This window comes from Oncorhynchus gorbuscha, unplaced genomic scaffold, assembly GCF_021184085.1.
Source record: "Oncorhynchus gorbuscha isolate QuinsamMale2020 ecotype Even-year unplaced genomic scaffold, OgorEven_v1.0 Un_scaffold_1437, whole genome shotgun sequence".
Classification (NCBI taxonomy): domain Eukaryota; kingdom Metazoa; phylum Chordata; class Actinopteri; order Salmoniformes; family Salmonidae; genus Oncorhynchus; species Oncorhynchus gorbuscha.
Window position 1 is genome coordinate 77,501 of NW_025746217.1, and position 24,513 is coordinate 102,013.

General features: G+C 47.1%; 1 protein-coding gene and 1 pseudogene across 1 annotated transcript; both read right to left on the reverse strand.

Annotated features, from left to right (window-relative positions):
* Window positions 1-13,705, reverse strand: part of LOC124022810 — a 17,730-nt pseudogene extending 4,025 nt beyond the window's left edge.
* Window positions 13,706-13,720: 15 nt separating this feature from the next.
* On the reverse strand, window positions 13,721-23,782 carry LOC124022811 (protein FAM184A-like). Its single transcript, XM_046337493.1, has 4 exons — window positions 23,192-23,782; window positions 14,322-14,492; window positions 13,867-14,222; window positions 13,721-13,730 (listed from the first exon to the last, which is right to left on the reverse strand). The coding sequence occupies exons 1-4, from the start codon at window positions 23,345-23,347 to the stop codon at window positions 13,721-13,723; spliced, it is 693 nt and encodes a 230-aa protein (XP_046193449.1). The 5' UTR covers window positions 23,348-23,782.
* Window positions 23,783-24,513: the final 731 nt, after the last annotated feature.

The window sequence follows — 24,513 nt, forward strand, 5'->3', positions numbered from 1 at the left end:
TGATTGGCTAGTTGAGTAAATTACCTGTGATTGGTGATTGGCTAGTTGAGTAAATTACCTGTGATTGGTGATTGGCTAGTTGAGTAAATTACCTGTGATTTTGGTGATTGGCTAGTTGAGTAGATTACCTGTGATTGGAGATCGGCTAGTTGAGTCTGCAGCTCCTGCTCTCTCTGGTTGCTCATGGCAACAGCCGCATCAAGCTCCGCCTTAAGCTCCGCCCTCAGGCGCTCCTCACACTCTGACCTGGAGACACACACACACAATATGTAAAAATGTGTGACCACACTGCAGAATATAATTATGACCCCCTGGCAACAATAGTGGATCGGCAGGTAGCCTAGTGGTTAGAGTGTAGAGGAGGCAGGTAGTCTAGTGGTTAGAGGAGGCAGGTAGACTAGTGGTTAGAGTGTAGAGGAGGCAGGTAGTCTAGTGGTTAGAGTGTAGAGGAGGCAGGTAGCCTAGTGGTTAGAGTGTAGAGGAGGCAGGTAGTCTAGTGGTTAGAGGAGGCAGGTAGACTAGTGGTTAGAGTGTAGAGGAGGCAGGTAGCCTAGTGGTTAGACGAGGCAGGTAGTCTAGTGGTTAGAGTGTAGAGGAGGCAGGTAGCCTAGTGGTTAGAGGAGGCAGGTAGTCTAGTGGTTAGAGGAGGCAGGTAGACTAGTGGTTAGAGTGTAGAGGAGGCAGGTAGTCTAGTGGTTAGAGGAGGCAGGTAGACTAGTGGTTAGAGTGTAGAGGAGGCAGGTAGCCTAGTGGTTAGAGGAGGCAGGTAGTCTAGTGGTTAGACGAGGCAGGTAGTCTAGTGGTTAGAGGAGGCAGGTAGTCTAGTGGTTAGAGGAGGCAGGTAGACTAGTGGTTAGAGTGTAGAGGAGGCAGGTAGTCTAGTGGTTAGAGGAGGCAGGTAGACTAGTGGTTAGAGTGTAGAGGAGGCAGGTAGTCTAGTGGTTAGAGGAGGCAGGTAGACTAGTGGTTAGAGTGTAGAGGAGGCAGGTAGTCTAGTGGTTAGAGGAGGCAGGTAGACTAGTGGTTAGAGTGTAGAGGAGGCAGGTAGCCTAGTGGTTAGACGAGGCAGGTAGTCTAGTGGTTAGAGGAGGCAGGTAGTCTAGTGGTTAGAGGAGGCAGGTAGACTAGTGGTTAGAGTGTAGAGGAGGCAGGTAGTCTACGAGGCAGGTAGTCTGTGGTTAGAGGAGGCAGGTAGTCTAGTGGTTAGAGGAGGCAGGTAGACTAGTGGTTAGAGTGTAGAGGAGGCAGGTAGTCTAGTGGTTAGAGGAGGCAGGTAGACTAGTGGTTAGAGTGTAGAGGAGGCAGGTAGTCTAGTGGTTAGAGGAGGCAGGTAGACTAGTGGTTAGAGTGTAGAGGAGGCAGGTAGCCTAGTGGTTAGACGAGGCAGGTAGTCTAGTGGTTAGAGGAGGCAGGTAGTCTAGTGGTTAGAGGAGGCAGGTAGACTAGTGGTTAGAGTGTAGAGGAGGCAGGTAGCCTAGTGGTTAGAGGAGGCAGGTAGTCTAGTGGTTAGAGGAGGCAGGTAGTCTAGTGGTTAGAGTGTAGAGGAGGCAGGTAGTCTAGTGGTTAGAGGAGGCAGGTAGACTAGTGGTTAGAGTGTAGAGGAGGCAGGTAGCCTAGTGGTTAGAGTGTAGAGGAGGCAGGTAGCCTAGTGGTTAGAGTGTAGAGGAGGCAGGTAGCCTAGTGGTTAGAGTGTAGAGGAGGCAGGTAGCCTAGTGGTTAGAGTGTAGAGGAGGTAGGTAGTCTAGTGGTTAGAGGAGGCAGGTAGACTAGTGGTTAGAGTGTAGAGGAGGCAGGTAGCCTAGTGGTTAGAGTGTAGAGGAGGTAGGTAGTCTAGTGGTTAGAGTGTAGAGGAGGCAGGTAGCCTAGTGGTTAGAGTGTAGAGGAGGCAGGTAGTCTAGTGGTTAGAGTGTAGAGGAGGCAGGTAGCCTAGTGGTTAGAGTGTAGAGGAGACAGGTAGTCTAGTGGTTAGAGTGTAGAGGAGGCAGGTAGCCTAGTGGTTGGAGTGTAGAGGAGGCAGGTAGCCTAGTGGTTAGAGTGTAGAGGAGGCAGGTAGCCTAGTGGTTAGAGTGTAGAGGAGGCAGGTAGCCTAGTGGTTAGAGTGTAGAGGAGGCAGGTAGCCTAGTGGTTAGAGTGTAGAGGAGGCAGGTAGCCTAGTGGTTAGAGGAGGCAGGTAGCCTAGTGGTTAGAGGAGGCAGGTAGCCTAGTGGTTAGAGGAGGCAGGTAGCCTAGTGGTTAGAGGAGGCAGGTAGTCTAGTGGTTAGAGTGTAGAGGAGGCAGGTAGTCTAGTGGTTAGAGTGTAGAGGAGGCAGGTAGCCTAGTGGTTAGAGTGTAGAGGAGGTAGGTAGTCTAGTGGTTAGAGTGTAGAGGAGGCAGGTAGCCTAGTGGTTAGAGTGTAGAGGAGGCAGGTAGTCTAGTGGTTAGAGTGTAGAGGAGGCAGGTAGCCTAGTGGTTAGAGTGTAGAGGAGGCAGGTAGTCTAGTGGTTAGAGTGTAGAGGAGGCAGGTAGCCTAGTGGTTGGAGTGTAGAGGAGGCAGGTAGCCTAGTGGTTAGAGTGTAGAGGAGGCAGGTAGCCTAGTGGTTAGAGTGTAGAGGAGGCAGGTAGCCTAGTGGTTAGAGTGTAGAGGAGGCAGGTAGCCTAGTGGTTAGAGTGTAGAGGAGGCAGGTAGCCTAGTGGTTAGAGGAGGCAGGTAGCCTAGTGGTTAGAGGAGGCAGGTAGCCTAGTGGTTAGAGGAGGCAGGTAGCCTAGTGGTTAGAGGAGGCAGGTAGCCTAGTGGTTAGAGGAGGCAGGTAGCCTAGTGGTTAGAGTGTAGAGGAGGCAGGGTAGCCTAGTGGTTAGAGTGTAGAGGAGGCAGGTAGCCTAGTGGTTAGAGGAGGCAGGTAGCCTAGTGGTTAGAGGAGGCAGGTAGCCTAGTGGTTAGAGTGTAGAGGAGGCAGGGTAGCCTAGTGGTTAGAGTGTAGAGGAGGCAGGTAGTCTAGTGGTTAGAGTGTAGAGGAGGCAGGTAGTCTAGTGGTTAGAGTGTAGAGGAGGCAGGTAGCCTAGTGGTTAGAGTGTAGAGGAGGCAGGTAGCCTAGTGGTTAGAGTGTAGAGGAGGCAGGTAGTCTAGTGGTTAGAGTGTAGAGGAGGCAGGTAGCCTAGTGGTTAGAGTGTAGAGGAGGCAGGTAGTCTAGTGGTTAGAGTGTAGAGGAGGCAGGTAGCCTAGTGGTTGGAGTGTAGAGGAGGCAGGTAGCCTAGTGGTTAGAGTGTAGAGGAGGCAGGTAGCTTAGTGGTTAGAGTGTAGAGGAGGCAGGTAGCCTAGTGGTTAGAGTGTAGAGGAGGCAGGTAGCCTAGTGGTTAGAGTGTAGAGGAGGCAGGTAGCCTAGTGGTTAGAGGAGGCAGGTAGCCTAGTGGTTAGAGGAGGCAGGTAGCCTAGTGGTTAGAGGAGGCAGGTAGCCTAGTGGTTAGAGGAGGCAGGTAGCCTAGTGGTTAGAGTGTAGAGGAGGCAGGGTAGCCTAGTGGTTAGAGTGTAGAGGAGGCAGGTAGGCTAGTGGTTAGAGTGTAGAGGAGGTAGGTAGCCTAGTGGTTAGAGTGTAGAGGTAGTTCTGCCCCTGAACAAGGCAGTCAACCCACTGTTCCTAGACCAGTTCACCCACTGTTCCTAGACCAGTTAACCCACTGTTCCTAGATCAGTTAACCCACTGTTCCTAGACCAGTTAACCCACTGTTCCTAGACCAGTTAACCCACTGTTCCTAGACCAGTTAACCCACTGTTCCTAGACCAGTTAACCCACTGTTCCTAGACCAGTTAACCCACTGTTCCTAGATCAGTTAACCCACTGTTCCTAGATCAGTTAACCCACTGTTCCTAGATCAGTTAACCCACTGTTCCTAGATCAGTTAACCCACTGTTCCTAGACCAGTTAACCCACTGTTCCTAGACCACTTAACCCACTGTTCCTAGACCACTTAACCCACTGTTCCTAGACCACTTAACCCACTGTTCCTAGACCAGTTAACCCACTGTTCCTAGACCACTTAACCCACTGTTCCTAGACCAGTTAACCCACTGTTCCTAGACCACTTAACCCACTGTTCCCCTGAACAAGGCAGTTAACCCACTGTTCCTCGGTAGGCTGAGGATAGGTAGTCTTGAAAATACGAATTTGTTCTTAACTGACTTGTTAAATAGACTTGTTAAATAGATTAAATACATTTTAAAAATTAAAAACAAGGGCGCATCCAATTTGTTGAGATTGTTTTCCTTCTTCCGGTCCACAAACAAGCAAAACATTCTTAAATGTGATTTATATTTGTCAAAACTATTAGAAAGCGTGCACAGAAAGCGTGCACAGAATTTAAAAAGATATGTTAATTCTGTATTGAGGAAAATTATTGGAAAAAAATGTGAACATTTTGTGAACGTAGCATAAGCACTCAGAAACAGACATTTGTTAGCATTAGCATTCTCATAGAGAATGACTGGCGGCGTTAGCTCGTTAGCTTCGTGGCACAACAGACTGCAAATATCCGGATGTTATCGTCATAAAACACTTCGCTAATATGCTAACTGGCTAACACCGCCAGTCATTCTCTATGAGAATGCTAATGCTAACAAATGTCTGTTTCTGAGTGCTTATGCTACGTTCACAAAATGTTCACATTTTTTTTGCTATTGCTAATTGCTATTTCAAGCATTGATCTTTGATTGATAAGGGATACAGACTATAGATAACGACCATTAGATACAGTCTAATATGCTAACTGGCTAACACCGCCAGTCATTTTCTATGAGAATGCTAATGCTAATGAACTTAGGTCTCCAAGCGCTTATAGAACATTGCTATTTCAAGCATTGATCTTTGATTGATAAGGGATACAGACTATAGATAACGACCATTAGATACAGTCTAATATGCTAACTGGCTAACACCGCCAGTCATTCTCTATGAGAATGCTAATGCTAATGAACGTAGGTCTCCAAGCGCTTATACTACGTGAAATACATCCGTACAGTTATGGATATAACTACTGTTCCCTGTAGGAGGAAACGTGGGTATAGCATACCATGGGCAGTCAACGACCAATCATATTCACCTGAAGAAAACTAAAAAACGTGTTGTCTCCCCATATGATGTTAGAGAGACAGTAAGTTCTCAGAAAGAGAACTGTATGATTCTTACCATCATTTTCCTCAACATAGAATTAACATTTCTTTCCAATTCTGTTATTCCATAGTTTTGTCAAATTTCATTGATATTTAATTGACGTTTTGCTTGTTTGTGAATGGTCTGAAAGTAGGAAATAGAATGATGTTGGATCAAGGTTGAAGATCTAGGTTGAAAATGTAGCGTTGGACATCTAGCGTTGGAGATCTAGGTTGAAAATGTACGTTGGAGATCTAGCGTTGGAGATCAAGGTTGAAGATCTAGGTTGAAAATGTAGCGTTGGAGATCTAGCATTGGAGATCTAGGTTGAAGATCTAGGTTGAAAATCTAGCGTTGGATCAGGAACTGTGTCCTTTGGGCGAGGCATCATAAGGTGAATAGTGTTTTGTCGTTATTTAAAGTTTTCCAACCTACCGGATTCTCTCGTCAGTGTTCTCTTGGTTGTGTTCTAGAACGTTTCTGTCTGTGTTCTCTTGGTTGTGTTCTAGAACGTTTCTGTCTGTGTTCTCTTGGTTGTGTTCTAGAATGTTTCTGTCTGTGTTCTCTTGGGTCTGTTGGTTGAGCTCTAGAACCTTCTCCTCCAGTCTCTGTTTGTCTGTTCTCAGACCTGTCGTCTCCCTCTGGTAACTCTCTCTCTGTCGCTCCATCTCTTCCTGACACACACACACACACACACACACACACACACACACACACACACACACACACACACACACACACACACACACAGCAGAGATTGAAAAACCAATCAACACTAATCTGTAATTTAGACACCAATTAGTGTGTGTGTGTGTGTGTGTGTGTGTGTGTGTGTGTGTGTGTGTGTGTGTGTGTGTGTGTGTGTGTGTGTGTGTGTGTGTGTGTGTGTGTGTGTGTGTGTGTGTGTGTGTGTGTGTACCTGTATGCGCTGTAGATCCTCTCGGTGGGAACAGTGGATTCCGCAGGTGGGAGGAGTTTCAGAGGCCACACCCCCCTGACTTTGCTGCTGAATGACTCCTTCCAAACGCCAGATCTACACACACACACACACACACACAGTCAGAATGTTGTCAGTACAGTATGTTGTGTATTTAATGGAGAGTCTGAGTCCTTGATGGGAGTCAAGGTCAAGCCTCTCTCACCTGATTGGTTGCCTGCTGCAGCTGGTCTCTAAGCTCCGCCCTCTCAGTCTCCAGCCTTCGACACACTTCTTCACCACTCTTCCTGTCCTCCTGCACACGTACACACACCTGCTGACACACACACACACACACACACACACACACACACACACACACACACACACACACACACACACACACACACACACACACACACACACACACACACACACACACACACACACACACACACACACACACACACACACACACACACACACACACACACACACACACACACAGAGACACACACACACCGCAGTGGTTGTTTTTGACTAGCTGTCTGTAATGTCTGGACCCAGTCAGACTAGCTGTCTGTAATGTCTGGTTCTGTCTGGACCCAGTCAGACTAGCTGTCTGTAATGTCTGGTTCTGTCTGGACCCAGTCAGACTAGCTGTCTGTAATGTCTGGTTCTGTCTGGACCCAGTCAGACTAGCTGTCTGTAATGTCTGGTTCTGTCTGGACCCAGTCAGACTAGCTGTCTGTAATGTCTGGTTCTGTCTGGACCCAGTCAGACTAGCTATCTGTAATGTCTGGTTCTGTCTGGACCCAGTCAGACTAGCTGTCTGTAATGTCTGGTTCTGTCTGGACCCAGTCAGACCAGCTGTCTGTAATGTCTGGACCCAGTCAGACTAGCTGTCTGTAATGTCTGGTTCTGTCTGGACCCAGTCAGACTAGCTGTCTGTAATGTCTGGTTCTGTCTGGACCCAGTCAGACTAGCTGTCTGTAATGTCTGGTTCTGTCTGGACCCAGTCAGACCAGCTGTCTGTAATGTCTGGTTCTGTCTGGACCCAGTCAGACTAGCTGTCTGTAATGTCTGGTTCTGTCTGGACCCAGTCAGACTAGCTGTCTGTAATGTCTGGTTCTGTCTGGACCCAGTCAGACTAGCTGTCTGTAATGTCTGGTTCTGTCTGGACCCAGTCAGACTAGCTGTCTGTAATGTCTGGTTCTGTCTGGACCCAGTCAGACTAGCTGTCTGTAATGTCTGGTTCTGTCTGGACCCCAGTCAGACTAGCTGTCTGTAATGTCTGGTTCTGTCTGGACCCAGTCAGACTAGCTGTCTGTAATGTCTGGTTCTGTCTGGACCCAGTCAGACCAGCTGTCTGTAATGTCTGGTTCTGTCTGGACCCAGTCAGACCAGCTGTCTGTAATGTCTGGTTCTGTCTGGACCCAGTCAGACCAGCTGTCTGTAATGTCTGGTTCTGTCTGGACCCAGTCAGACTAGCTGTCTGTAATGTCTGGTTCTGTCTGGGACCCAGTCAGACTAGCTGTCTGTAATGTCTGGTTCTGTCTGGACCCAGTCAGACCAGCTGTCTGTAATGTCTGGTTCTGTCTGGACCCAGTCAGACTAGCTGTCTGTAATGTCTGGTTCTGTCTGGACCCAGTCAGACTAGCTGTCTGTAATGTCTGGTTCTGTCTGGACCCAGTCAGACTAGCTGTCTGTAATGTCTGGTTCTGTCTGGACCCAGTCAGACTAGCTGTCTGTAATGTCTGGTTCTGTCTGGACCCAGTCAGACTAGCTGTCTGTAATGTCTGGTTCTGTCTGGACCCAGTCAGACTAGCTATCTGTAATGTCTGGTTCTGTCTGGACCCAGTCAGACTAGCTGTCTGTAATGTCTGGTTCTGTCTGGACCCAGTCAGACCAGCTGTCATGTCTGGACCAGCTGTCTGTAATGTCTGGTTCTGTCTGGACCCAGTCAGACTAGCTGTCTGTAATGTCTGGTTCTGTCTGGACCCAGTCAGACCAGCTGTCTGTAATGTCTGGACCCAGTCTGTCTGTAATGTCTGGTTCTGTCTGGACCCAGTCAGACTAGCTGTCTGTAATGTCTGGTTCTGTCTGGACCCAGTCAGACTAGCTGTCTGTAATGTCTGGTTCTGTCTGGACCCAGTCAGACTAGCTGTCTGTAATGTCTGGTTCTGTCTGGACCCAGTCAGACCAGCTGTCAGTCAGACTAGCTGTCTGTAATGTCTGGTTCTGTCTGGACCCAGTCAGACTAGCTGTCTGTAATGTCTGGTTCTGTCTGGACCCAGTCAGACCAGCTGTCTGTAATGTCTGGTTCTGTCTGGACCCAGTCAGACTAGCTGTCTGTAATGTCTGGTTCTGTCTGGACCCAGTCAGACCAGCTGTCTGTAATGTCTGGTTCTGTCTGGACCCAGTCAGACTAGCTGTCTGTAATGTCTGGTTCTGTCTGGACCCAGTCAGACCAGCTGTCTGTAATGTCTGGTTCTGTCTGGACCCAGTCAGACTAGCTGTCTGTAATGTCTGGTTCTGTCTGGACCCAGTCAGACCAGCTGTCTGTAATGTCTGGTTCTGTCTGGACCCAGTCAGACTAGCTGTCTGTAATGTCTGGTTCTGTCTGGACCCAGTCAGACTAGCTGTCTAATGTCTGGTTCTGTCTGGACCCAGTCAGACTAGCTGTCTGTAATGTCTGGTTCTGTCTGGACCCAGTCAGACTAGCTGTCTGTAATGTCTGGTTCTGTCTGGACCCAGTCAGACTAGCTGTCTGTAATGTCTGGTTCTGTCTGGACCCAGTCAGACCAGCTGTCTGTAATGTCCAGTGTGTGTTACCTCTTGGTTTGTCCTCAGTGCTTCCTGGGCGTTGTGGAGCTCAGCTGCATGTTTCCTCATCACCTCTTCTATCGCCTTCTTCACCTGCTCCTTCAATCTTCTCCTTTCCTCGTCCGCCTGCTCCTTCAATCTCCTCCTTTCCTCGTCTGCCTGCTCCTTCAATCTCCTCCTTTCCTCGTCCGCCTGCTCCTTCAATCTCTTCTTCTCCCGGTTCAGACTCTCTCTCTGCTCCTCTACGAGCCCCGTGTTTCCTTCCATCTGTGTTGTCACTCTTCCTTTCACCTCTTCTATCTCTTTCTGCAGTCGGTCTCTCTCTTCTTCTCTCTCTTTCTGCAGTCTGTCTCTCTCTTCTTCTCTCTCTTTCTGCAGTCTGTCTCTCTCTTCTTCTCCCTCTTTCTGCAGTCTGTCTCTCTCTTCTCTCTCTTTCTGCAGGCGTTCTCTCTCTTCTTCTCCCTCTTTCTGCAGTCTGTCTCTCTCTTCTTCTCTCTCTTTCTGCAGGCGTTCTCTCTCTTCTTCTCTCTCTTTCTGCAGTCTGTCTCTCTCTTCCTCCATCTCTTTCTGCAGGCGTTCTCTCTCTTCTTCTCTCTCTTTCTGCAGTCTGTCTCTCTCTTCTTCTATCTCATTCTGCAGGCGTTCTCTCTCTTCTTCTCTCTCTTTCTGCAGTCTGTCTTTCTCTTCCTCCATCTCTTTCTGCATTTGTTCCTTTTCCACCTCTGCGTGTTTCCGTTCTCTCCGGAGTTCCTCTGACTGAGCCCTCACCATCTCAGAACGCAGACTAGCCAGGGCCTCCGCATGCTGGACACACACACACAGACAGACACACACACACGGTCAGAATGTTGTAACATTACAGGAATTCATTCAAAGTTGGTGTGTGTGTGTGTGTGTGTGTGTGTGTGTGTGTGTGTGTGTGTGTGTGTGTGTGTGTGTGTGTGTGTGTGTGTGTGTGTGTGTGTGTGTGTGTGTGTGTGTGTGTGTGTGTGTGTGTGTGTGTGTGTGTGTGTGTGTGTGTGTGTCTACCTGTCTAGCGTAGTCGTTGTTTCTCCCACTGCTCTGCAACTCCAGCTCTCTGTTCCTGCTCTGCAGTTTGTTCACCTGACCTTTCAACTCCTCCACGTTCACACACACACACCCCTCACACACACCACGACTCAGCAGCTCCTCTGACACACACACAGACACACACACACACACGGAATGCACAAATACAGACGTACACGTTACATTTTAAACTCCTTTATTGAATGGTTGATTGATTTATCGATTAATGGATTGGTTGAGTGATTGGTGTATTAATTGTTTGATTGATTGAATAATTGATTAATTGGTTGATTGATTCATTGATTGTTTTATGAATGTATTTATGTAATCATTGATTAATTAATTGAATAATTGATTCATTGATTGTTTTATAATTTATTTACGTATTAATTGATTGATTGATTCTTAGTTTTATTAATGTATTTTTGCATTAATGTATTAATTGATTAATTGCTTGATTGGTTGATTGATTACCTGATTTGCTCTGCAGCTCCTCCTCCTGCAGCAGTAGCAGTACTCCTCCCATGCCCTCTTAGCCCCACCCTCTGCCCCCGAGACACGCCTCCTCCCCGACTCCAACTCCTCCTCCAGGTCCCTAGAGAGAGAGAGATGGTAGGAAGTAGAGGGTGAGGTTGAAACAGGAAGTAGAGGGTGAGCCAGGGAAACAGGAAGTAGAGGGTGAGGCCAGGGAAACCACAGGGAAACCAGGGAAACTGCCCCAGGGAAACAGGAAGTAGAGGGTGAGACACAGGGAAACAGGGAGTAGAGGGTGAGCTCAGAGGGAAACAGGAAGTAGAGGTGAGGTTCCCAGGGAAACAGGAAGTAGAGGGTGAGGTTCCAACTCCTCCTCCAGGTCCTAGAGAGGAAGAGAGATGGTAGGAAGTAGAGGGTGAGCTTCACACAGGGAAACAGGAAGTAGAGGGTGAGCTTCACACAGGGAAACAGGAAGTAGAGGGTGAGCTTCACACAGGGAAACAGGAAGTGAGGGTGAGTTCACACAGGGAAACAGGAAGTAGAGGGTGAGCTTCACACAGGGAAACAGGGAAGTAGAGGGTGAGCTTCACACAGGAAACAGGGAAGCTTCAGGGAGGAAGTGAGGTTCACACAGGGAAACAGGAAGTCGAGGGTGAGGTTCACACAGGGAAACAGGAAGTAGAGGGTGAGGTTGTTGGAGAATAATCAGAATTAGTTGGTAACATAGGTAAGATGTTTTATATTCATCATATGTTTGTAAGTTACTTCTCATCAGAATGTGTTTGTATAATACTGTGGCATAGGGGTTCAGTATCTGTTCTCTGTCAAGACTAAGTTGTTTGGGCCGGAGAGAGGGGACAGGTCAAGCGTGTATCTCTTGGCTCCACAATGTCTGTGTGCCAGTCAGTGTGTCTCTGTGATCTTGTCAAGATAGGATGGATTTGATATATGGCTGTTGATATGGAGGATTGGTTTAGGATCTGAGTTTGAGAAAAGCACATAGTTTAGGAGACAAAGCTGAACGATAAATTATGGCCAATGCTGTCTGACTATGTGTGTCTTTGCTATAAAGGATCTCAGTTGCAATGTGTGAGGGACTCTCAGAGAATTCATTGATAGACACTGAATTGATCTGAGAGTCACAGGGTTGTGATAGAGCTCATATAATTAAAACATGGACTTTGAGATAACTAACTCTGAGTTGTGTGTGGTTTGCTCTCGTGATTTGGTAAATAGAGGAAATTTCCACGACAAGGTTCACACAGGGAAACAGGAAGTAGCAGGGCTAGAAGGACGGATACACAGGAAACTATGTGACAGAGTCACTGACTATATAAAGACTAGGATTCTATCTCTATTAGGGTTAGGGGTTAGGTTTAGAGTTAGTTAGGGTTAGGGTTCGGGTTTAGGTTTAGAGTTTGGGTTTAGAGTTAGGGTTCGGGTTTAGTGTTAGGGTTCGGGTTTAGGTTTAGAGTTAGGGTTAGGGTTCAGGTTTAGAGTTAGGGTTAGGGTTAGGGTTTAGGTTTAGGGTTAGGGGTTAGGGGTGTGGTTTAGAGTTAGGGGTTAGGTTTATGTTTCGTTTTAGGGTTAGGATTACGGGTCAGGGAATAAATGTTTTTGTTCCCCAAAATAAAACCACAGTGTGAGTACCTGTATTCTGTCCTGTTAGGGTGAGTACCTGTATTCTGTCCTGTTAGGGTGAGTACCTGTATTCTGTCCTGTTAGGGTGAGTACCTGTATTCTGTCCTGTTAGGGTGAGTACCTGTATTCTGTCCTGTTAGGGTGAGTACCTGTATTCTGTCCTGTTAGGGTGAGTACCTGTATTCTGTCCTGTTAGGGTGAGTACCTGTATTCTGTCCTGTTAGGGTGAGTACCTGTATTCTGTCCTGTTAGGGGATTACCTGTATTCTGTCCTGTTAGGGTGAGTACCTGTATTCTGTCCTGTTAGGGTGAGTACCTGTATTCTGTCCTGTTAGGGTGAGTATCTGTATTCTGTCCTGTTAGGGGGAGTACCTGTATTCTGTCCTGTTAGGGTGAGTACCTGTATTCTGTCCTGTTAGGGGGAGTACCTGTATTCTGTCCTGTTAGGGTGAGTACCTGTATTCTGTCCTGTTAGGGTGAGTACCTGTATTCTGTCCTGTTAGGGTGAGTACCTGTATTCTGTCCTGTTAGGGTGAGTACCTGTATTCTGTCCTGTTAGGGTGAGTACCTCTATTCTGTCCTGTTAGGGTGAGTACCTGTATTCTGTATTCTGTCCTGTTAGGGTGAGTACCTCTATTCTGTCCTGTTAGGGTGAGTACCTGTATTCTGTATTCTGTCCTGTTAGGGTGAGTACCTGTATTCTGTCCTGTTAGGGTGAGTACCTGTATTCTGTCCAGTTAGGGTGAGTACCTGTATTCTGTCCTGTTAGGTGAGTACCTGTATTCTGTCCTGTTAGGGTGAGTACCTGTATTCTGTCCTGTTAGGGTGAGTACCTGTATTCTGTCCTGTTAGGGTGAGTACCTGTATTCTGTCCTGTTAGGGTGAGTACCTGTATTCTGTCCTGTTAGGGTGAGTACCTGTATTCTGTCCTGTTAGGGTGAGTACCTGTATTCTGTCCTGTTAGGGTGAGTACCTGTATTCTGTCCTGTTAGGGTGAGTACCTGTATTCTGTCCTGTTAGGGTGAGTACCTGTATTCTGTCCTGTTAGGGTGAGTACCTGTATTCTGTCCTGTTAGGGTGAGTACCTGTATTCTGTCCTGTTAGGGTGAGTACCTGTATTCTGTCCTGTGTATTCTGTCCTGTTAGGGTGAGTACCTGTATTCTGTCCTGTTAGGGTGAGTACCTGTATTCTGTCCTGTTAGGGTGAGTACCTGTATTCTGTCCTGTTAGGGTGAGTACCTGTATTCTGTCCTGTTAGGGTGAGTACCTGTATTCTGTCCTGTTAGGGTGAGTACCTGTATTCTGTCCTGTTAGGGTGAGTACCTGTATTCTGTCCTGTTAGGGTGAGTACCTGTATTCTGTCCTGTTAGGGTGAGTACCTGTATTCTGTCCTGTTAGAGTGAGTACCTGTATTCTATCCTGTTAGGGTGAGTACCTGTATTCTATCCTGTTAGGGTGAGTACCTGTATGTGAGTACCTGTATTCTGTCCTGTTAGGGTGAGTACCTGTATTCTGTCTTGTAGTTTGGCAGCGTGTCTCTTGCTCTCGTTGAGTCGCTGCAGACTGCCCTCCATCTCTCCCTCCGCCTTCCTCACTCTCTCTCTCAGTACTGTACTCATCCCTCTCTTCTCCTCCTCCTCTCTCTGCTCCCACTGCCGTCTCTCCTCCCTGCGCGCCTCCTCCATGCTCCTCTTCAACTCCTCCTTCTCCTCTGTCACCTCCTTCATCCTCGTCTCCCACTTCTCCCTCTCCTCTCTCACTGCTCTCTCCCTCTCCCACTCCTCCCTCTCCTCTCTCTCTGCTCTCTCCCTCTCCCACTTCTCCCTCTCCTCTCTCCCTGCTCTCTCTCTCTCTTCCTCCGCTCGCTCCTTCCCTTTCCTCAGAGTCTTCACCTCCTCCGAGAGGAGTCTCATTCTCTCCGTCTCCTCCTCCTTCCCTTTCCCTCGCTCCTCTTCTCCTTTCCTCCGTAGTTCATCACATTGAACCCCCAGGCACTGCGCAGCCTCCCCAGCCGTCTCCAGCTCTCTCCCCAGTCGGAGACTCTCGTCGTGGGCCGTGTTGAGTTGGGCCTGGGTCTCCTGTCTCTCCAGCCCCAGAGCCTGGAGCTTTTCCTCATAGTCCCTCCTTAGCTCTGCCTCTACCCCACGATCCCTCTCCTCCGCCTGGACACGGTAGCTCTCAAAGTCTACCTGAACCTGGAGGAGTAGAGACACACAGAGTTAATTAAGCTGTGGTGATCCACACTGGAACAGACTGGGTAACAGACGAACATGTTGGACGGACAGACGGGGTACCTGAGCTAGAGTTTCCTGCAGCTCTGAGAGGCGTGTCCTAAGCACTACCGACTCCTCCCCCTCGGTACACGTCCCCGTGGTAACCCGCCTCAGCTCTTCCTGGTGGGCGTGGCTGACAGCCTGAAGGGCCGCCTCCTGCTCTTCGTTCTTAGTGTTCAGAGAATAGATCACCTGACGTTTTGATTAAAAGAGGGGAGGACGGAGGTGAGACGAGAGGAAAGAGATTCATGTTCAGATTGATATCTATCGATATGTATTGAGTTGATCAATCAGTAGCCATGTTTTAAATCACACATTACGAGAGGTCATTCAGGATGTAAACAGTATATTTTTTTTACCTTTATTTAACCAGGCAAGTCAGTTAAGAACAAATTCTTATTTTCAATGACGGCCTGGGAACAGCGGGTTAACTGCCTGTTCAGGGGCAGAACGACAGATTTGTACCTTGTCAGCTCGGGGGTTTGAACTTGCAACCTTCCGGTTACTAGTTCAACACTCTAACCACTAGGGTACCCTGCCGCCTCTACACTCTAACCACTAGGCTACCTGCCTCCTCTACACTCTAACCACTAGGCTACCTGCCTCCTCTAACCACTAGGCTAACCACTAGGCTACCTGCCTCCTCTACACTCTAACCACTAGGCTACCTGCCTCCTCTACACCTCTAACCACTAGACTACCTGCCTCCTCTACACTCTAACCACTAGACTACCTACCTCCTCTACCCTGCCTCCTCTACACTCTAACCACTAGGTACCCTGCCTCCTCTACACTCTAACCACTAGGCTACCTGCCTCCTCTACACTCTAACCACTAGACTACCTACCTCCTCTACACTCTAACCACTAGGGTACCCTGCCTCCTCTACACTCTAACCACTAGGGTACCCTGCCGCCCCAGCTACAGTGTCTCTGTGTATGTTACTACTCCAACCACTAGACTACCCTGTGTGTGTGTCTGTGTGTGTGTGTGTGTGTCTCTGTGTGTGTGTGTGTGTGTGTGTGTGTGTGTGTGTGTGTGTGTGTGTGTGTGTGTGTGTGTGTGTGTGTGTGTGTGTGTGTGTGTGTGTGTGTGTGTGTGTGTGTGTGTGTGTGTGTGTGTGTGTGTGTGTCTCTGTGTGTTTGTGTGTGTGTCTCTGTGTGTGTGTGTGTGTCTCTGTGTGTGTGTGTGTGTGTGTGTGTGTGTGTATGTGTCTGTCTGTCTGTGTGTGTCTGTGTGTGTGTGTGTGTGTGTCTGTGTGTGTGTGTGTGTGTGTGTGTGTGTGTGTGTGTGTGTGTGTGTGTGTGTGTGTGTGTGTGTGTGTGTGTGTGTGTGTGTGTGTGTGTGTGTGTGTGTGTGTGTGTGTGTGTGTGTGTGTGTGTGTGTGTACAACCGAGGAGGGTTTTATGGTGACTCCTCTCTGTCTGCACGGCTGGTACAGCTGTTAGACATTCCCTGCATATCAGCCCCCCCCCCACCACCCAGCCTAGACGCTATTACCCAAGAGGCTTTAGTGAAGCCCTACCGCCCAGCCTAGACGCTATTACCCAAGAGGCTTTAGTGAAGCCCTACCGCCCAGCCTAGACGCTATTACCCAAGAGGCTTTAGTGAAGCCCTACCGCCCAGCCTAGACGCTATTACCCAAGAGGCTTTAGTGAAGCCCTACCGCCCAGCCTAGACGCTATTACCCAAGAGGCTTTAGTGAAGCCCCTACCCAAGAGGCTTTAGTGAAGCCCTACCGCCCAGCCTAGACGCTATTACCCAAGAGGCTTTAGTGAAGCCCTACCACCCAGCCTAGACGCTATTACCCAAGAGGCTTTAGTGAAGCCCTACCACCTAGCCTAGACGCTATTACCCAAGAGGCTTTAGTGAAGCCCTACCACCTAGCCTAGACGCTATTACCCAAGAGGCTTTAGTGAAGCCCCACCACCCGGCCTAGACGCTATTACCCAAGAGGCTTTAGTGAAGCCCTACCACCCAGCCTAGACGCTATTACCCAAGAGGCTTTAGTGAAGCCCTACCACCCAGCCGAGACGCTATTACCCAAGAGGCTTTAGTGAAGCCCTACCACCCAGCCGAGACGCTATTACCCAAGAGGCTTTAGTGAAGCCCTACCACCCAGCCTAGACGCTATTACCCAAGAGGCTTTAGTGAAGCCCTACCACCCAGCCTAGACGCTATTACCCAAGAGGCTTTAGTGAAGCCCTACCACCCAGCCTAGACGCTATTACCCAAGAGGCTTTAGTGAAGCCCTACCACCTAGCCTAGACGCTATTACCCAAGAGGCTTTAGTGAAGCCCCACCACCCGGCCTAGACGCTATTACCCAAGAGGCTTTAGTGAAGCCCTACCACCCAGCCTAGACGCTATTACCCAAGAGGCTTTAGTGAGGCCCTACCATCCAGCCTGGACGCTATTACCCAAGAGGCTTTAGTGAAGCCCTACCACCTAGCCTAGACGCTATTACCCAAGAGGCTTTAGTGAAGCCCTACCACCCAGCCTAGACGCTATTACCCAAGAGGCTTTAGTGAAGCCCTACCGCCCAGCCTAGACGCTATTACCCAAGAGGCTTTAGTGAAGCCCTACCACCCAGCCGAGACGCTATTACCCAAGAGGCTTTAGTGAGGCCCTACCACCCAGCCGAGACGCTATTACCCAAGAGGCTTTAGTGAAGCCCTACCACCCAGCCGAGACGCTATTACCCAAGAGGCTTTAGTGAAGCCCTACCACCCAGCCTAGACGCTATTACCCAAGAGGCTTTAGTGAAGCCCTACCACCCAGCCGAGACGCTATTACCCAAGAGGCTTTAGTGAAGCCCTACCACCCAGCCGAGACGCTATTACCCAAGAGGCTTTAGTGAAGCCCTACCACCCAGCCTAGACGCTATTACCCAAGAGGCTTTAGTGAAGCCCTACCACCCAGCCTAGACGCTATTACCCAAGAGGCTTTAGTGAAGCCCTACCACCCAGCCTAGACGCTATTACCCAAGAGGCTTTAGTGAAGCCCTTACCACCCAGCCTAGACGCTATTACCCAAGAGGCTTTAGTGAAGCTCCACCACCCAGCCTAGACGCTATTACCCAAGAGGCTTTAGTGAAGCCCTACCACCCAGCCTAGACGCTATTACCCAAGAGGCTTTAGTGAAGCCCTTACCACCCAGCCTAGACGCTATTACCCAAGAGGCTTTAGTGAAGCCCCACCACCCAGCCTAGACGCTATTACCCAAGAGGCTTTAGTGAAGCCCTTACCACCCAGCCTGGACGCTATTACCCAAGAGGCTTTAGTGAAGCCCTACCGCCCAGCCTAGACGCTATTACCCAAGAGGCTTTAGTGAAGCCCTACCACCCAGCCTAGACGCTATTACCCAAGAGGCTTTAGTGAGGCCCTACCATCCAGCCTGGACGCTATTACCCAAGAGGCTTTAGTGAAGCCCTACCACCCAGCCTAGACGCTATTACCCAAGAGGCTTTAGTGAAGCCCTACCACCCAGCCTAGACGCTATTACCCGAAAACTAACATCCACTAACATGGACCCAAATACCATCTGTAGTATTAGGCCAACCTACCAGGCTCTCTGTCCTCTGTCCTTAATCAGTAGTTTAATCAGTAGTTTAACCATTAGTTTAACCAGTAGTTTAATCAGTAGTTTAACCAGTAGTTTAACCAGTAGTTTAACCAGTAGTTTAATCAGTAGTTTAACCAGTAGTTTAACCAGTAGTTTAACCAGTAGTTTAACCAGGTGTGTGTAGGGTACTGGAGGAGTAGTTTAACCAGTAGTTTAACCAGTAGTTTAACCAGGTGTGTGTAGGGTACTGGAGGAGTAGTTTAATCAGTAGTTTAATCAGTAGTTTAACCAGTAGTTTAATCAGTAGTTTAACCAGTAGTTTAACCAGTAGTTTAACCAGTCGTTTAACCAGTAGTTTAATCAGTAGTTTAACCAGTAGTTTAACCAGTAGTGTAACCAGTAGTTTAATCAGTAGTTTAATCAGTAGTTTAACCAGTAGTTTAACCAGTAGTTTAATCAGTAGTTTAACCAGTAGTTTAACCAGTAGTTTAATCAGTAGTTTAATCAGTAGTTTAACCAGTAGTTTAACCAGTAGTTTAACCAGTGGTTTAATCAGTAGTTTAATCAGTAGTTTAATCAGTAGTTTAATCAGTAGTTTAACCAGTAGTTTAATCAGTAGTTTAACCAGTAGTTTAACCAGTAGTTTAACCAGGTGTGTGTAGGGTACTGGAGGAGTAGTTTAACCAGTAGTTTAACCAGTAGTTTAACCAGTAGTTTAACCAGTAGTTTAACCAGTAGTTTAACCAGTAGTGTAACCAGTAGTTTAATCAGTAGTTTAATCAGTAGTTTAACCAGTAGTTTAACCAGTAGTTTAACCAGTAGTTTAACCAGTAGTTTAATCAGTAGTTTAATCAGTAGTTTAACCAGTAGTTTAACCAGTAGTTTAACCAGTAGTTTAATCAGTAGTTTAACCAGTAGATTAACCAGTAGTTTAATCAGTAGTTTAATCAGTAGTTTAATCAGTAGTTTAACCAGTAGTTTAACCAGTAGTTTAACCAGTAGTTTAACCAGTGGTTTAATCAGTAGTTTAATCAGTAGTTTAATCAGTAGTTTAATCAGTAGTTTAACCAGTAGTTTAATCAGTAGTTTAACCAGTAGTTTAACCAGTAGTTTAACCAGGTGTGTGTAGGGTACTGGAGGAGTAGTTTAACCAGTAGTTTAACCAGTAGTTTAACCAGTAGTTTAACCAGTAGTTTAACCAGTAGTTTAACCAGTAGTTTAACCAGGTGTGTGTAGGGTACTGGAGGAGTAGTTTAACCAGTAGTTTAACCAGTAGTTTAACCAGTAGTTTAACCAGTAGTTTAACCAGTAGTGTAACCAGTAGTTTAACCAGTAGTTTAACCAGTAGTTTAACCAGTAGTTTAACCAGGTGTGTGTAGGGTACTGGAGGAGTAGTTTAACCAGTAGTTTAACCAGTAGTTTAACCAGTAGTTTAATCAGTAGTTTAATCAGTAGTTTAACCAGTAGTTTAACCAGGTGTGTGTAGGGTACTGGAGGAGTAGTTTAACCAGTAGTTTAACCAGTAGTTTAACCAGTAGTTTAACCAGTAGTTTAATCAGTAGTTTAACCAGTAGTTTAATCAGTAGTTTAACCAGTAGTTTAACCAGTAGTTTAATCAGTAGTTTAACCAGTAGTTTAACCAGTAGTTTAACCAGTAGTTTAACCAGTAGTTTAACCAGGTGTGTGTAGGGTACTGGAGGAGTAGTTTAACCAGTAGTTTAACCAGTAGTTTAACCAGTAGTTTAACCAGTAGTTTAACCAGGTGTGTGTAGGGTACTGGAGGAGTAGTTTAACCAGTAGTTTAACCAGGTGTGTGTAGGGTACTGGAGGACCAGAGTTGAGGAACACTGGCCTATAACCTCTGTGTGTGTGGGGGGGTTCTTCCCTCCTCCCTCCTCCCTTCTGTTTTCTACATAACTACTAGCATGCTGGTAGCTATCTTTAGACCTACTTCATGTCTGTCTGTCTGTCTGTCTGTCTGTCTGTCTGTCTGCCTGCCTGCCTGCCTGCCTGCCTGCCTGCCTGCCTGCCTGCCTCAAATAACAACACTATCAGCCAATAGAAACAGACCAACACCTTCTAATAGCAACACTATCAGCCAATAGAAACAGACCAACACCTTCCAATAGCAACACTATCAGCCAATAGAAACCGACCAACACCTTCTCATAGCAACACTATCAGCCAATAGAAACAGACCAACACCTTCTAATAGCAACACTATCAGCCAATAGAAACAGACCAACAACACCTTCTAATAGCAACACTATCAGCCAATAGAAACAGACCAACACCTTCTAATAGCAACACTATCAGCCAATAGAAACAGACCCAACAACACTTCTAATAGCAACACTATCAGCCAATAGAAACAGACCAACACCTTCTAATAGCAACACTATCAGCCAATAGAAACAGACCAACACCTTCTAATATCAGCCAATAGAAACAGCCAATAGAAACAGACCAACACCTTCTAATAGCAACACTATCAGCCAATAGAAACAGACCAACACCTTCTAATAGCAACACTATCAGCCAATAGAAACAGACCAACACCTTCTAATAGCAACACTATCAGCCAATAGAAACAGACCAAACCTTCTAATAGCAACACTATCAGCCAATAGAAACAGACCAACACCTTCTAATAGCAACACTATCAGCCAATAGAAACAGACCAACACCTTCTAATAGCAACACTATCAGACCAACACCCAATAGAAACAGACCAACACCTTCTAATAGCAACACTATCAGCCAATAGAAACAGACCAACACCTTCTAATAGCAACACTATCAGCCAATAGAAACAGACCACCAGTGATTTGTTTCCTGCATCAGGAGAATGGATCACGACTCCCAGGCCTTTTAGAAGAGATCATTGGTTCTGAGGGATCAATGAAGGATCTATAGAGGCAGGCAGACAGATGAACAGACGGACAGACAGACAGACAGGCGGGCAGACAGACAGACAGACAGGCAGGCAGGCAGGCGGACAGGCAGGCGGACAGACAGATGAACAGACGGACAGACAGACAGACAGACAGACAGACAGACAGACAGACAGACAGACAGACAGACAGACAGACAGACAGACAGACAGACAGACAGACAGACAGACAGACAGACAGACAGACAGACAGACAGACAGGCAGGGCCAGCCTACCAGTGCTGATGAACATCAATTCTAATACACACAGACACAAACGCTGACCAGTCAAACTTCAGGCACCACACACACACACACACACACACACACACACACACACACACACACACACACACACACACACACACACACACACACACACACACACACACACACACACACACACACACACACACACACACACACACACACACACACACTGATTGTCGTCTACACACAGAGTGAGTGGACGTGGGAAGATGGAGGAGCCATAACCACATTGTCATGAGTCTTACCAGCTGAGTTATCTATCTCTCTGTCCAGTCTTACCAGCTGAGTTATCTATCTCTCTGTCCAGTCTTACCAGCTGAGTTATCTATCTCTCTGTCCAGTCTTACCAGCTGAGTTGTCTATCTCTCTGTCCAGTCTTACCAGCTGAGTTGTCTATCTCTCTCTCTGTCCAGTCTTACCAGCTGAGTTATCTATCACTCTGTCCAGTCTTACCAGCTGAGTTATCTATCTCTCTGTCCAGTCTTACCAGCTGAGTTATCTATCTCTCTGTCCAGTCTTACCAGCTGAGTTATCTATCTCTCTGTCCAGTCTTACCAGCTGAGTTATCTATCTCTCTGTCCAGTCTTACCAGCTGAGTTATCTATCTCTCTGTCTAGTCTTACCTAGCTGAGTTATCTATCTCTCTGTCCAGTCTTACCAGCTGAGTTATCTATCTCTCTCTCTGTCCAGTCTTACCAGCTGAGTTATCTATCTCTCTGTCTAGTCTTACCTAGCTGAGTTATCTATCTCTCTCTCTGTCCAGTCTTACCAGCTGAGTTATCTATCTCTCTGTCCAGTCTTACCAGCTGAGTTATCTATCTCTCTGTCCAGTCTTACTAGCTGAGTTATCTATCACTCTGTCCAGTCTTACCAGCTGAGTTATCTATCACTCTGTCCAGTCTTACCAGCTGAGTTATCTATCTCTCTCTCTGTCCAGTCTTACCAGCTGAGTTATCTATCTCTCTGTCCAGTCTTACCAGCTGAGTTATCTATCTCTCTGTCCAGTCTTACCAGCTGAGTTATCTATCTCTCTGTCTAGTCTTACCTAGCTGAGTTATCTATCTCTCTCTCTGTCCAGTCTTACCAGCTGAGTTATCTATCTCTCTGTCCAGTCTTACCAGCTGAGTTATCTATCTCTCTGTCCAGTCTTACCAGCTGAGTTATCTATCTCTCTGTCCAGTCTTACCAGCTGAGTTATCTATCTCTCTGTCCAGTCTTACCAGCTGATTTATCTATCTCTCTGTCCAGTCTTACCAGCTGAGTTATCTATCTCTCTGTCCAGTCTTACCAGCTGAGTTATCTATCTCTCTGTCCAGTCTTACCTTTTATCTATCTCCCCTGTCTCATACCTTGGTTAGCTGAGCTATATCCTCTATCTCCCCTGTCTCATACCTTGGTTAGCTGAGCTATATCTCCCGTCTCATACCTTGGTTAGCTGAGCTATATCTTCTATCTCCCCTGTCTCATACCTTGGTTAGCTGAGCTATATCCTCTATCTCCCCTGTCTCATACCTTGGTTAGCTGAGCTATATCTTCTATCTCCCCTGTTTCATACCTTGTTTAGCTGAGCTATATCTCCCCTGTCTCATACCTTGGTTAGCTGAGCTATATCCTCTATCTCCCCTGTTTCATACCTTGGTTAGCTGAACTATATCTCCCCTGTCTCATACCTTGGTTAGCTGAGCTATATCTTCTATCTCCCCTGTCTCATACCTTGGTTAGCTGAGCTATATCCTCTATCTCCCCTGTCTCATACCTTGGTTAGCTGAGCTATATCCTCCATCCTCTATTTGATTTGATTTGATTTGATTTTATCTCCCCTGTCTCATACCTTGGTTAGCTGAGCTATATCCTCTATCCTCGATTTGATTTGATTTGATTTTATCTCCCCTGTCTCATACCTTGGTTAGCTGAGCTATATCCTCCATCCTCTATTTGATTTGATTTGATTTGATTTTATCTCCCTGTCTCATACCTTGGTTAGCTGAGCTATATCTCCCCTGTCTCATACCTTGGTTAGCTGAGCTATATCTCCCCTGTCTCATACCTTGGTTAGCTGAGCTATATCTCCCCTGTCTCATACCTTGGTTAGCTGAGCTATATCCTCTATCTCCCCTGTCTCATACCTTGGTTAGCTGAGCTATCTTCTTGCACATCTTGCCATGCATCTGATAGTCATACAGCTCCTGCTCTATGTTCGGTAAGTCTGCTGCAGTCCCGTTAAGGCTACCGGAGCCTGGCCCGGGGGGCTGCGGGGCTTTACCGGCACCCGAAGCCATCATAATCCCCACGAGACAACTTCCACCAGCTATCAGGATCCAAATGAATAATGGAACAGAAGGAAATTCCCGGTAATGCTCTCTCTCCGGTTTGCCTCAGAGGTGTGTGTGTTTCTTCCTTCTGTGAGTGAATACCGATCCCCTCCGCTGCGGCGGAAAAGCAGCCAGCGCAATAGTCATGGTGAGAAACGTAAATCGGTGAGGTTCTCTCGCCAACTTGCTTTCCCCTCTCTCTCCTCTGCCCAGTGCTCGCTGCGCGGTGGTCACCGGCTCCAATTCCATCGGGCACGCGCTTGCCTCACGATCAGCAGTCCCACCGCTGTCTGTCAACCGATTTGTTTTCTTATTTTAACCGGGGAGCGCTCGAGGATGAAGGCATGTGTCCCGACCACCTGTCGCTCGAGCAGCAGGGGCGGAGAGGGCGTATGGAACATTACCGTAGACAGCTCGCGCTCTCCCTCTCGAGCAGAGCGCACTGCTGCAGTGCTGCTTACGCCCCTCCCCGGTTCTGCTGTAGTGTCGATCCACACACACACACTCACACAAAACACACGCACGCACGCACATACACAAACACACACACACGCACACAGGATGAAAGGCGTTTCAATTAATCAATTGACTTATTGCTTAGATTCATCAGGAGTATTTGCAGGTGAACTCCCTGCCTATTCCAGTGATAAGTCTGTTTAATAAGTCCATGTTTATTATCCTAGACCTATTCACTAGGTCCAGTATAGCATCTATCAACGTTTTGATTCAAAAGAGATTCTATCCTGTATCACATTCTATCCTGTATCACATTCTATCCTGTATCACATTCTATCCTAGATGACATTCTATCCTAGATCACATTCTATTCTAGATGACATTCTATCCTGTTTCACATTCTATCCTGTATCACATTCTATTCTAGATGACATTCTATCCTGTTTCACATTCTATCCTGTATCACATTCTATCCTGTATCACATTCTATCCTGTATCACATTCTATCCTGTATCACATTCTATCCTGTATCACATTCTTTTCTTTATCACATTCTATCCTGTATCACATTCTATCCTATATCACATTCTATCCTGTATCACATTCTATCCTTTATCACATTCTATCCTAGATCACATTCTATTCTTTATCACATTCTATCCTAGACCACATTCTATCCT